Source organism: Theropithecus gelada, chromosome 5 (genome assembly GCF_003255815.1).
Source record: "Theropithecus gelada isolate Dixy chromosome 5, Tgel_1.0, whole genome shotgun sequence".
Lineage (NCBI taxonomy): Eukaryota > Metazoa > Chordata > Mammalia > Primates > Cercopithecidae > Theropithecus > Theropithecus gelada.
Genome location: NC_037672.1, coordinates 124,968,596 through 124,981,950, shown reverse-complemented (window position 1 = coordinate 124,981,950; position 13,355 = coordinate 124,968,596). Strand labels below are relative to the sequence as shown.

Genomic DNA, 13,355 nt, shown 5'->3' with positions numbered 1-13,355 from the left:
AAGTTTTATTCCATCTTTATCTAAATCAGATGATGTTTTAACCTTTATTTCTTAATCCAGTGTTAATTAGGCATATCGAGGTTATTAAAAATCTTATGTAAGGCAAATTTTTCTTACCATGGTGTAAAAAATGTATATACATTTTGTTGCTTTTAACTTGAAAGTAGTTAATTCTTTGTCCATAATCTTACTATCTTACTTTCTTATAAAAGAATCAGTTTCACAACTCTTTCCCTCTTTCATCTGAGTTTTATGATAAATACAGTTATAAAACTTTAGTGCCATGATTTAATTATCCTTAAACTCTGTAATTTCCTACATATATATATGTATATGATATAGAGTTCTATAAGTTACATTTTTGGATTGAGAGATACCAAGTACAAAATACATCTGAGTATTTCTTAAGATAACAGAATTGAAGTATATCTCTGGGGAAGAAAATTCACCTTGCTTTTAAATGCCATTTAAAAATTATTTCCGTCATATAAATTATCTTATTGTTGGCCATGCACAGTGGCTCACACGTGTAATCCCAACACTTTGGGAGGTCAAGGCAGGCGAACTGGTTGAGCTCAGGAGTTCGAGCCCAGACTGGGTAGCATGGTGAAACCTCATCTCTACAAAAAATATAAAAATTAGCTGGATATGGTGGTACATGCCTATAGTCCCAGCTTCTTGGGAGGCTGAGGCAGGAGGATCACCTAAGCCTGAGGAGGTCAAGGCTGCAGTGAGCTGTGGGTCAGCCCCCCAAGTAGCTGGGACTACAGGCATGCGCCACCATGCTCAGCTAATTCGTTTGTATTTTTTGTAGAGACAGGATTTCTCCATGTTGCCCAGGCTGATCTTGAACTCCTGGGCTCAAGTGATCTGCTCACCTTGGCCTCCCAAAGTGCTTGGATTACAGATGTGAACCACCGTGCCTGACACTATCATGTTAGCTATTTTTAAGGTATGCAATTCAGTAGCATTAAGTGCATTCACAATGTCGTGCAACCATGACCGCTGACTATTTCCAGAACGTTTTCATCATCCTAAACAGAAGCTCCATACGCATTAAAGAATAACATACCAATTAAACAATATTAATTAAATTTCAGACTGGGTGCGGTGGCTCATGCCTGTAATCACAGCACTTTGGGAGGCTGAGGCAGGTGGATCACTTGAGATCAGGAGTTCAAGACCAGCCTGGCCAATATGGTGAAACCCTGTCTGTCCTAAAAATACCAAAATTAGCTGGGTATGGTGGTGGGCACCTGTAGTCCCAGCTACTCAGGAGGCTGAGGCAGGAGAATTACTTGAACCCAGGAGATGGAGGTTGCAGTGAGCCGAGATCATGCCACTGCATTCCAGCCCAGGTGACAGAGTGAGACTCTGGCGTCTCAAAAATAATAATAAACAATAAATATAAATTGCATTTTGTAGTCAGTTACTAGAGATCGCATGTAGGGAGAGAAACTTGGCAAGGAAGGATATAGTCATGTAAAGGAAGAGACATTGAGAGGTAAAGAGAAAAATATATACATTCAAAAATCCAGTATATTCTGATAACTTAATATAACATTATTGCATTGAAAGAGACCAATTTAATTAAAAATATAACCATGATTATTTAGTAATGTTAGAATGATAGGCATTATGATTGGTGTGGTTTGTTTCCTTTTCCTTTGTTTCAGACTTTCTGTAATACGGCTATATTAGTTATATAATTAAAATAAACATTAGAAAGTAAACTATGAGTAGGCAGACTTAGTAACTTAGGTATGTAACAACAAGATGCTTAAAATGTGTTCAAACTTTTGCTTAAGTCTGTTGTCATTGTTAAAAGGCATGCAAATTCTTGAATGTGTAGCTGTCTTTTTTAAAACTTATACTTCACTTTAAGTATAACAGTTACTGTGATTTAAATAAGAATACTTTTTTTGGTTTTTCTTAGCATCATTGCTCCATTAACAATGGATATGTATGCCTGGACTCAAGAACAAGCTGTGTTGTATAATGGCATAATACTTGCTGCTCTTGGGGTTGAAGCAGTTGTTATTTTCGTAGGAGTTAAGTTACTTTCCAAAAAGTAAGTTAAGTATTTTTGGTTTTATGTCTGTTTTTTAAAAATAAAACAAAAAACAGAGCTAACAATGCAAATGGATGTACCAGGAAAATAATCTAAAGCTTTTTTTGGACACAGATTTACAATTTATTAAGAGATCATAATATTTTTATACCCTACAGCATTTCTTTGGTAAAACAAAATTTCTCACAAAGTGAGACTTATTTATCTTTTGTCTATTATGTTTTCCTGAAAGTATATTTCATAAACCATTGTTCTGTATTGTAATATATATTGTGCAACAAAAAAGATTCAGTGGTTAAGTTTGGAAAATTTTGGTTAAGATTACCAAACTTATTCTAGAACGTCTATCCACAGTATATATATTCTAAATCATCCATCATGGCAAATAAAATTTGTGACATTTCCCAGACCACACAACACTTTTTTTTGAGACAAGTCTCGTTCTGTTGCCGAGGCTGGAATGCAGTGGTGCAATCATGGCTTAGTGCAGCCTTGACCTGCTGGGCTCAAGTGATCCTCTCATCTCACCCTCCTGAATAGCTGGGACTACAGGCATGACCACCATACCTGGCTAATTTCTTTTATTTTTATTTTTTGTAGAGACAGTATCTCACTATGTTGCCCAGGCTAGTCTCATTCCTGGGCTCAAGCATTCCTCCTGCCTCAGTCTCCCAAAGTGTTGGGATTACAGGCATGAGCCACTGTGTCCAGCATAAGTGTTTTTTAATTGATACATGATAGATGTACATATGTTTGGGGTATGTGTGATACTTTGATACATTCATATAATGTATAAAGATCAAATCAAAATAATTAGGATACCATCACTTTAAATATTAACCTTTCGTTATGCTAGGAACATTTGAATTACTGTTTTCTAGCTTTTGACATGTACGCTAAATTATTGCTAACTATAGTCACCCTACTGAGCTGTTGAAAACTAGGTCTTCTTCTAACTGTATATTTGTACCCATTAACCAACTATTGTTTATTGCCTCCTTCCCACTATAATTCCTGGCTTCTGGTAACTACCAATCTAGTCTCTTTTCTTTCTTTCTTTTCTTTTTTTTTCTTTTTGTAAAAGATGGTGTCTCACTCTGTTGCCCAGGATGGAGTGGAGTGGTGTGATCATAGCTCATGGCAGCCTCAAACTCCTGGGCTGAAGCAATCCTCCTGTCTCAGCCTCCTGAGTAACTAGGACTATAGGCATGTGCCATAATGCCTAGCTAATTTTTTTTTTTTTTTAAACTTTTTGTAGAGATAAGATCTTGCTGTGTTGCCTGGGCTCACCAATCTACTCTCTATCTTCATGAGATTCATTAAAATTTTTTTTTTTTTTTTTTTTTATGACGGAGTCTCGCTCTGTTGCCCAGGCTGGAGTGCAGTGGCGTGATCTCAGCTTACTGCAACCTCTACCTCCTGGGTTCCAGCAATTCTCCCGCCTCAGCCTCCCAAGTAGCTGGGACTACAGGCACATGCCATCACACCTGACAATTTTTTAATTTTTATTTTTAGTAGAGATGGGGTTTCACCACATTAGGATGGTCTCGATCTCCTGACCTCATGATCTGCCCGCCTCCGCCTTCCGAAGTGCTGGGATTACAGGCGTGAACCACCGCGCCCAACCTGAGAATCACTTTTTTAGCTCCCACATGAGTGAGAAAATGTGATAATTTGTCTTTCTGTGCTTGGCTTATTTCACTTAACATAATGACCATTAATTCCATCTATGTTACCCAAAATGATGGGATTTCATGGTTTTAATGGCTCAACAATATTCCCTTGTGTATATATACCACATTTATCCATTCATCCATTGATGGGCACTTAGGTTGGTTTCATATTTTGGCGACTGTGAATAGTGCTGAAATGAACATGGGAGTGAGTGCAGATGTGTCTTTGATATATTGATTTCCTTTCTTTTAGATATATACCTACTAATGGGATTGCTGGTTCATATGATAGTTCCATTTTAATTTTTTTTGAGGAACATCTGTACTGTTTTCTTTCTTTTTTTTTTTTTTTTTTTAAGACGGAGTCTTGCTCTGTCGCCCAGGCTGGGGTGCAGTGGCCGGATCTCAGCTCACTGCAAGCTCCGCCTCCCGGGTTCACGCCATTCTCCTGCCTCAGCCTCCCGAGTAGCTGGGACTACAGGCGCCCGCCACCTCGCCCGGCTAGTTTTTTGTATTTTTTAGTAGAGACGGGGTTTCACCATGTTAGCCAGGATGGTCTCGATCTCCTGACCTCGTGATCCGCCCGTCTCGGCCTCCCAAAGTGCTGGGATTACAGGCTTGAGCCACCGCGCCCGGCCGTGTACTGTTTTCCATAGTGGTTTTACTAATTTACATTCCCACCAACAGTATACAAGGGTTCCTGTTTCTCCACATCCTCGCCAGCATCCATCATTCCCTCTTTTTGATTAAAGCCATTTTAATTGGGTTGAGAGAATACCTAATTGTGGTTTTGATTTGCATATTTACATTTCCCTGATGATTAGTGATGTCAAACATTTTTTGTACACCTAGTGGCCTTTTGTATGTCTTATTTTGAGAATGTCTATTCACTGTTTAAAAGAATCATTTTGAGGGCCTGGTGCTCATGCCTGTAATCCCAGCATTTTGGAAGGCCAAGGCAGCTGGATCATTTGGGGTCAGGAGTTCGAGACCAGTCTGGCCAACATGGTGCAACCCCATTTTTACTAAAAATACAAAAATTTTTCTACTAAAAATACAGGGCATGGTGGCATGTTTCTACTAAAATAAAAAAAAAATTCTACTAAAAATAGAGAGTGTGGTGGCATGTGCCTGTAGTCCCAGCTACTCAGGAGGCTGAGGCAAGAGAATCGCTTCAGCCCAGGAGGTGGAGGTTGCAACAGTGAGCCGAGATCACACCACTGCCCTCCAGCCTGGGCAACAAAGTGAGACTTCATCTCAAAATAGATAAATAAATGCAAATAAATAAAAGAATAATTTTGGCCAGGTATAGTGGCTCACGTCTGCAACCCGAGCAATTTAGGAGGCTAAGACAGGAGGATCATTTCAGCCCAGGAGTTAGTTTGAGACCAGCCTGGGCAACATAGCGAGATCTTATCTCACTATGATATAATGAGATCCCTATTTCTTCACAGACACACACACACACACACAATTAGCTGGGTGTGATGGAGCACTCCTGTAGTCCCAACTACTTGGGAGGTTGAGGTGAGAGGATTGCTTGAGCCCAGGAGTTTGAGGCTGTAGTGAACTGTGATTGTACCACTATACTCCAGTCTGGGTGACAGAGCAAGACCCATCTCTTAAAAAAAGAATCATTTTGTAAAAGTGTAACTGTAAGGAACATATTTTCAGGGAAATGCTTGTGTAAAATTAAGTTCAGTCATATAGTCTAAGGTGGAACATTAGCTGATGAATTTAGACAGTTCTATTTAAATATTCCTGAAATACAGATCCTCTTTAACTTGCAGTGGGGCTACATCCTGATAAACTGATCATCGCAAGTTGAAAATAGCACAAAGTTGAAAATACAGGCTGCGTGCAGTGGCTCACACCTGCAATCCCAGCACTTTGGGAGGCCAAGGCGGGAAGGTCACTTGAGGTCAGAAGTTCGAGACCAGCCCAGCCAATGTGGTGAAACCCCATCTCAACTAAAATTACAAAAATTAGCCGCGTATGGTGGCAGGTGCCTGTAATCACAGCTACTCCACAGGTGGAGGCACAAGAATCGCTTGAATCCGGGAGGCAGAGGTTGCAGTGAGCCATTACATTCCAGCCTGGATGACAAGAGTGAAAACTCCATCTCAAAAAAAGCAAAAAACAAAACAAAACAAAACATTTAATACACCTAACCTACGGAGCATTGTAGCTTAGCTTAGCTTAGCCTACCTTAAACACGCTCCAACACTCACATTAGTTTTCAGTTAGGTTAAATCATCTAACACAAAGCGTATTTTATAATAAAGTGTTGGATATCTCATGTAATTTGCCAAATACAGTATACTATAGATTACGGTATTAGATGTTTACCTTTGTGATCATGTGACTGACTGGGAGCTGTGGCTCTCTGCTGCTGTCCAGCATAATGAAAGAGTATCATACCACAGATGGCTAGTCTGGAAAAATACCCAAATTCAAAATTTGAAGTGTGGTTTCTACTGAATGAGTATCACTTTCCCACTGTTGTAAAGCTGAACAATTATAAGTTGAATACTCATAAGTCAGAGACTGTATGTACTTTAATAAGTTTCTAAAATTAATCAACAAATGTTAAGTCAGTGTATCAGGTTCAGTGCTGTGGGGATTCTATGAGAATTCTTGTCCTTATGGAGCCAAGTAGAGGGATCAAGATATAAGATAGACATAGTTATATTCAAAGTTAATAGGAAGTACATTACATCTTGCTACAGAAGTAGAGCAGTGCGGCTGATATACATTCTTACAGAATGTCCAATACTATACTCTGAAAGCATGTGTATTCCAGTAGGGGGAAAGCCAATAAACACAAATGTGAAGTCAGTTAGTGATAAGTATTACAAAGAAGAAGAGAAGAGAAGAGAATAAGGAGTCATGGGCAGGGCTGGAAAGTGGGGAGATGTTGTATTTGATAGACTGCTCAAGGAAGGTATATATGACGAAGTTACATTTAAGCTGAGACCTTAGTGAAGTCAGCAAAGAGCCATGCAGTGGCCTGGAACTCTCTTCCCCCAGAAGGCTGAGCTTTGTATGTTTAAGGAACAAGCAGAAAGCTGGTTTGACAAGAGCACAGTGAGGGAAAAGGCAAATGATAAATCAGGTTAGAAAGACGTGAAGCCTGTTGGTATTCTGAGGGTGGTGGAAGTCATCGGGTTTTTGTTAGTTGTTTGGTTGTTTGGTTTTTAATGCATGTATTTTGGAAGACTTTGGTTTTGTTTTTATGTTTTACTGTTATGCAGAATTTCCAACATACACCAAAGTCTAGAGAGCATCTCCAATATTCATTACCCAGCTTCAACAATTATAACCACTTAGACAATCCTGTTCCATCTCTACCTCTAGCTATTCCACACTCTCTTTCCCCTGTACCTGGATTATTTTGAAGCTGATCCTAGGCATCAATTCATATCTTCCACAAATATTTCAGTATGTGTCTCCAAAGTTAATAATATTATCTCATCCAAAAAAATGATTTGTTAATATCATCACATATTCACGCAACATTCAGATTTTCTCCACTGTCTCAAGTGCTTTTTGGCTTTGTTTTATTGTATTTGTTTCTCAGTATGTTCACTAGATTTAGGCTCTTAAGTTTACTAAGTCTCTTTTAATCAATAAGTTTCTTCTCCATCTCTGTCTTTTTTTCTCTTTTCTTCTTACAAATTGAATAAACCAGGATTTTTGTACTATAGTTTCCCACATTTTGGATCTTACTGTTTGCATCATTGGTGTTTTGAAGACATTTTCCTTTCTGCTATATTTCTTTTTCTTTTTTTAAAATTATACCTTTTTTTTTTTGAGATGGAGTTTCACTCTTGTTGCCCAGGCTAGAGTGCAATGGTGCGATCTTGGCTCACCACAACCTCCACCTCCACCAGGTTCAAGCCATTCCCCTGCCTCAGCTTCCTGAGTCCGAGTAGCTGGGATTACAGGCATGTGCCACCACACCCAGCTAATTTTTGTGTTTTTAGTAGAGACAGGGTTTCACCATGTTGGCTTGGATGGTCTCAACCTCCTGACCTCAGTTGATCTGTCCTCCTCGGCCTCCCAGAGTACTGGATTACAGGCATGAGCCACCACACTCAGCCTTTATTATACTTTGAGTTCTGAAATACATGTGCAGAATGTGCAGGTTTGTTACATAGGTATAAATGTACCATGGTGGTTTGCTGCACCCATCAATCCATCATCTACATTAGGTATTTCTCCTAGTGCTATCCCTCCCCTATCCCCCACCCCCCAGCAGGCCCCCGTGTGTGATGTTCCCCTCCCTGTGTCCATGTGTTCTCATTGTTCAACTCCCACTTATGAGTGAGAAAATGTGGTGTTTGTTTTTCTGTTCCTGTGTTAGTTTGCTGAGAATGATGGTTTCCAGCTTCATCCATGTTCTGCAAAAGACATGAACTCGTCCTTTTTTATGGCTGCATAGTTTTCCATGGTATATATGTGCTACATTTTCTTTATCAGTCTGTCATTGATGGGCATTTGGGTTGCTTCCAAGTCTTTACTCTTGTGAATAGTGCTGCAATAAACATACATGTGCATGTGTCTTTATAGTAGAATGATTTATAATCCTTTGGGTATATACCCAGTAATGGGATTGCTGGGTCTAATGGTATTTCCGGTTCTAGATCCTTGAGGAATCACCACACTGTCTTCCACAATGGTTGAACTAATTTACACTCCCACCAACAGTATGAAAGTGTTCCTATTTCTCCACATCCTCTCCAGCATCTGTCTCCTGACTTTTTAATGATTGCCACTCTAACTGGTGTAAGATGGTATCTCATTGTGATTTTGGTATGCATTTCTCTAATGACCAGTGATTATGAGCTTTTTTTCATACGTTTGTTGGCTGCATAAATGTCTTCTTTTGAGAAGTGTCTGTTCATATCCTTTGCCCACTTTTTGATGGGGTTGTTTTTTTCTTGTAAATTTGTTTAAGTTCCTTGTAGATTCTAGATATTAGCTCTTTGTCAGATGGATAGATTGCAAAATTTTTCTCCCATTCTGTAGGTTGCTTGTTCACTCTGATGATAGTTTATTTTGCTGTGCAGAAGCTCTTTAGTTTAATTAATTAGATCCCATTTATCAATTTTGGTTTTTGTTGCCATTGCTTTTGGTGTTTTAGTCATGAAGTCTTTGCCCATGCCTATGTCCTGAATGGTATTGCCTAGGTTTTCTTCTAGAGTTTTTATGGTTTTAGGTCTTATGTTTAAGTCTTTGATCCATCTTGAGTTAACTTTTGCATAAGGTATAAAAAAGGGGCCCAGTTTCAGTTTTCTGCATATGGCTAGCCAGTTTTCCCAACACCATTTATTAAATAGGGAATCCTTTCCCTGTTGCTTGTTTTTTCAGGTTTGTCAAAGATCAGATGCTTGTAGACATGTGGTGTTATGTCTGAGGCCTCTGTTCTGTTCCATTGGTCCATATATCTGTTTTGATACAAGAACCATGCTGTTTTGGTTACTGTAGCCTTGTAGTGTAGTTTGAAGTCTGGTATTGTGATAACTCCAGCTTTGTTCTTTTTGCTTAGGATTCTCTTGGCTATATGGGCTCTGTTTTGGTTCCATATGAAATTTAAAGTAGTTTTTTTCTAATTCTGTGAAGAAAGTCAATGGTAGCTTGATGGGGATAGCATTGAATCTATACATTACTTTGGACAGTGTGGCCATTTTCACAATATTGATTCTTCCTATCCATGAGCATGGAATGTTTTTCCATTTGTTTGTGTCCTCTCTTATGTCCTTGAGCAGTGGTTTGTAGTTCTCCTTGAAGAGGTTCTTCACATCCCTTGTAAGTTGGATTCCTAGGTATTTTATTCTCTTTGCAGCAATTGTGAATGGCAATTCACTCTTGATTTGACTCTCTGTTTGTCTATTATTGGTGTATAGGAATGCTTGTGATTTTTGCACATTGATTTTGTATCCTGAGACTTTGCTGAAGTTGCTTGTCAGCTTAAGGAGATTTTGGGCACCACTTATCCCACAGAAATACAAACTAAATACTATAAACACCTCTAGGCAAATAAACTAGAAAATCTAGAAGACATGGATAAATTCCTGGACACATACACCCTCCCAAGACTAAACCAGGAAGAAGTCGAATCCCTGAAATCAACCAATAACAAGTTCTGATGTTGAGGCAGTAATTAATAGCCTACCAACCAAAAAAAGCCCAGGACCAGATGAATTCACAGCCGAATTCTACCAGAGGAACAAAGAGGAGCTGGTACCATTCCTTCTGAAACTACGCCAAACAATAGAAAAAGAGGGCCTCCTCCCTAACTCATTTTATGAAGCCAGCATCATCCTGATACCAAAACCTGGCAGAGACACAACAAAAAAAGAAAATTTAAGGCCAATATCCCTGATGAACATCGATGCGAAAATCCTCAATAAAATACTGGCAAACCGAGGCCAGGCACGGTGGCTCACGCCTGTAATCCCAGCACTTTGGGAGACCAAGATGGGTGGATCACAAGGTCAGGAGATCGAGACCATCCTTGCTAACACAGTGAAACCCCATCTCTACTAAAAATACAAAAAAATTAGCCAGGCGTGGTGGTGGGCACCTGTAGTCCCAGCTACTCAGGAGGCTGAGGCAGGAAAATGGCGTGAACCCAGGAGGTGGAGCTTGCAGTGAGCCAAGGTCACAGCACTGCCCGCCAGCCTGGGACTCCGTCTCAAAATAATAATAATAATAATAAAATAAAAATAAATAAATAAAATAAAATAAAATAAAATACTGGCAAACCAAATCCAGCAGCACATCAAAAAGCTTATCCACCACGATCAAATCTGCTTCATCCCTGGGATGCAAGGCTGGTTCAACACACACAAATCAGTAAATGTAATCCATCTCATAAACAGAACCAATGACAAAAACCACATGATTATCTCAATAGATGCAGAAAAGGCCTTTGATATAATTCAATACCCTTCATGCTAAAAAACACTCAATAAACTGATATTGATGGAACGTATCTCAAAATAATAAGAGCTATTTATGACAAACCCACAGCCAGTATCATACTGGATAAAGTAAAACTGGAAGCATTCCCTTTGAAAACCGGCACAAGACAAGGATGCCCTCTCTCATCTCTCCTATTCAACATAGTATTGGAAGTTCTAACCAGGGCAATCAGGCAAGAGAAAGAAATAAAGGATATTCAATTAAGAAATGAAGTTAGATTGTCTCTGTTTGCAGATGACATGATTGCTGTATTTCTTAAAAACTAGTACTTGCATCTAGAAGCTTGATGAAATTTGGGTTCAATTTTTTGGCAAGAATACTTTATAGGTGGGGATATGTGCTTATATCAGAAGAAATATAATGTTTATCTCTTCTTGACATGTAAGTAGCCATTGATTATTCCATAGATCCATTAATTCATTAATGGATCATTGCAAAATTCTGGTATTTTAATTCTATCATTCCTTTATTTATTTGCTAGAATACTTACCATAAAGAGAATCTTTATCTCACCAACTATTTGGTTAACCTGAGCTACAGTTGTATAGGAAAAGTAGGATAAAGGCTTGATTATTTTATTTTATTTATTTATTTTTTTTTTGAGACGGAGTCTCACTCTGTTGCCCAGGCTGGAGTGCAGTGGCCGGATCTCCGCTCACTGCAAGCTCCGCCTCCCGGGTTCACGCCATTCTCCTGCCTCAGCCTCCCGAGTAGCTGGGACTACAGGCGCCTGCCACCTCGCCCAGCTAGTTTTTTGTATTTTTTAGTAGAGACGGGGTTTCACCGTGTTAGCCAGGATGGTCTCGATCTCCTGACCTCGTGATCCGCCCGTCTCGGCCTCCCAAAGTGCTGGGATTACAGGCTTGAGCCACCGCGCCCGGCCGGCTTGATTATTTTATAAACTGGTTTTTAAAATAATGAGTTGTTTCCCTAACATCCTCAGAAACTGACCAAAGAGTACTGTATTTTAATATACTATGAATTCATAGATTATAACACTTTTTTTTTTTTTTTTTTTTAGAGACAGGGTCTTGCTCTGTCATCCAGTCTGGAGTGCAGTGGTGCCATCACAGCTCACTGTAGCCTTGACCTCCTGGGCTCAAGTAATCCTCCTGCCTCAACCTCCTGAGTAGCTAGAACTACAGGCACCAGATACCACTCCCAGCTAATTTTTTAAATTTTGCGTAGAGATGGGGTCTTGCTATGTTGCCCAGGCTGGTTTTGAACTTCTGGCATCAAACAGTCCTCCCGCTTTGGCCTCCCAAAGTGCTGGGGTTATAGGCGTGAGCCACTATACCAGGCTACAGATGATAATACTTTTGTGTGTTTCAATCCATTGCCATTATTATTCTGTTTTAGTACTCACAGTGTCACATTTTTGGCCAGCTTCTTCAAATTGGCTGAGTCAAAAAGACTTATACGACCGAGTAGTAACTAATAACTTCTGTGCTTTTTGCTGTGAAAGATTTTGTGTCCCAGACCTTAAGTCAGCCATTTTTCAGAGGAGTCCTGGTTATTTTTAGTGGAAAATTATATTTAGCATTCTTTTTAATGGATATATCATTGAAAGTACAAGATATTATTTTTAGTTTTTAAAATTATGAAAGTAATGAAGCTATGTTATAATGTTTCATTTTAAAATTACAGAGTTTCTGTTCTTTAACAGGATTGGCGAGCGTGCTATTCTACTGGGAGGACTCATCGTTGTATGGGTTGGCTTCTTTATCTTGTTACCTTGGGGAAATCAGTTTCCCAAAATACAGTGGGAAGGTATAGCCATACATAATTCTATAATGTTAGCCTCTCTTATTTATCTAAAATCAACAAGTAATGCACTGCAATGATTTTGTTTTTACAGATTTGCACAATAATTCAATCCCTAATACCACATTTGGGGAAATTATTATTGGTCTTTGGAAGTCTCCAATGGAAGATGACAATGAAAGACCAACTGGTTGCTCAATTGAACAAGCCTGGTGCCTCTACACCCCGGTGATCCATCTGGCCCAGTTCCTTACATCAGTTGTGCTAATTGGAGTAGGCTATCCAGTCTGCAACCTTATGTCCTATACTCTATATTCAAAAGTTCTAGGACCAAAACCTCAGGTAAGCCAGGTAGCCTGACATTGCAATTATAGAAAATATACTTGTAAGCACTCACATTTTTTGCTGCCATTCTCTATTTTTACACAGACTGATTTGAGGGATTTTTATCATATTTAGCATTTAAAATTTTTAAAAATCCCACAACTTCTATAAAGTGTTTGCAAGATTTATATGTTGAAATTTACAAACAGTACCCTAAGCTATAACTCAAAGATGTTTTGAACTCAGAGATTAGGGAGCTCAAAATCATTTTCATAGGAAAAAAATAATCTGAGGTATAATTTTTTTTTTTTTGAGGTGTAAATTTCTAAAACTCATTCTTAAACTAGGCTAGAGTTAGGCAACCAAAATTGATAACCAGATTTGAACCTAGGCTTAATTTCATCTAGCCCCAGGCAATTACTAAGAGATTAAAAACACGATAGTCTTAAAAGTTTACAGCAGCTATGTATATTTTATAATTTTTAAATAAATTTTCCATGTTTTTTTTTTTTTTTTTTTTTTTTTTTTTTTTT

At 38.8% G+C, this 13,355-nt stretch overlaps 1 protein-coding gene across 3 annotated transcripts in view; it reads left to right on the top strand.

Annotated features, from left to right (window-relative positions):
• The window catches only part of MFSD8 (major facilitator superfamily domain containing 8), a 55,669-nt gene that overhangs the window by 39,180 nt on the left and 3,134 nt on the right, over positions 1-13,355 (top strand). For all 3 annotated transcript variants that reach the window (XM_025386462.1, XM_025386460.1, XM_025386461.1), the window contains 3 exons: positions 1,937-2,071; positions 12,401-12,504; positions 12,593-12,840. In XM_025386462.1, the coding sequence (XP_025242247.1) occupies positions 1,937-2,071; positions 12,401-12,504; positions 12,593-12,840 (487 nt within the window). The remainder of the gene's footprint in view (positions 1-1,936; positions 2,072-12,400; positions 12,505-12,592; positions 12,841-13,355) is intronic.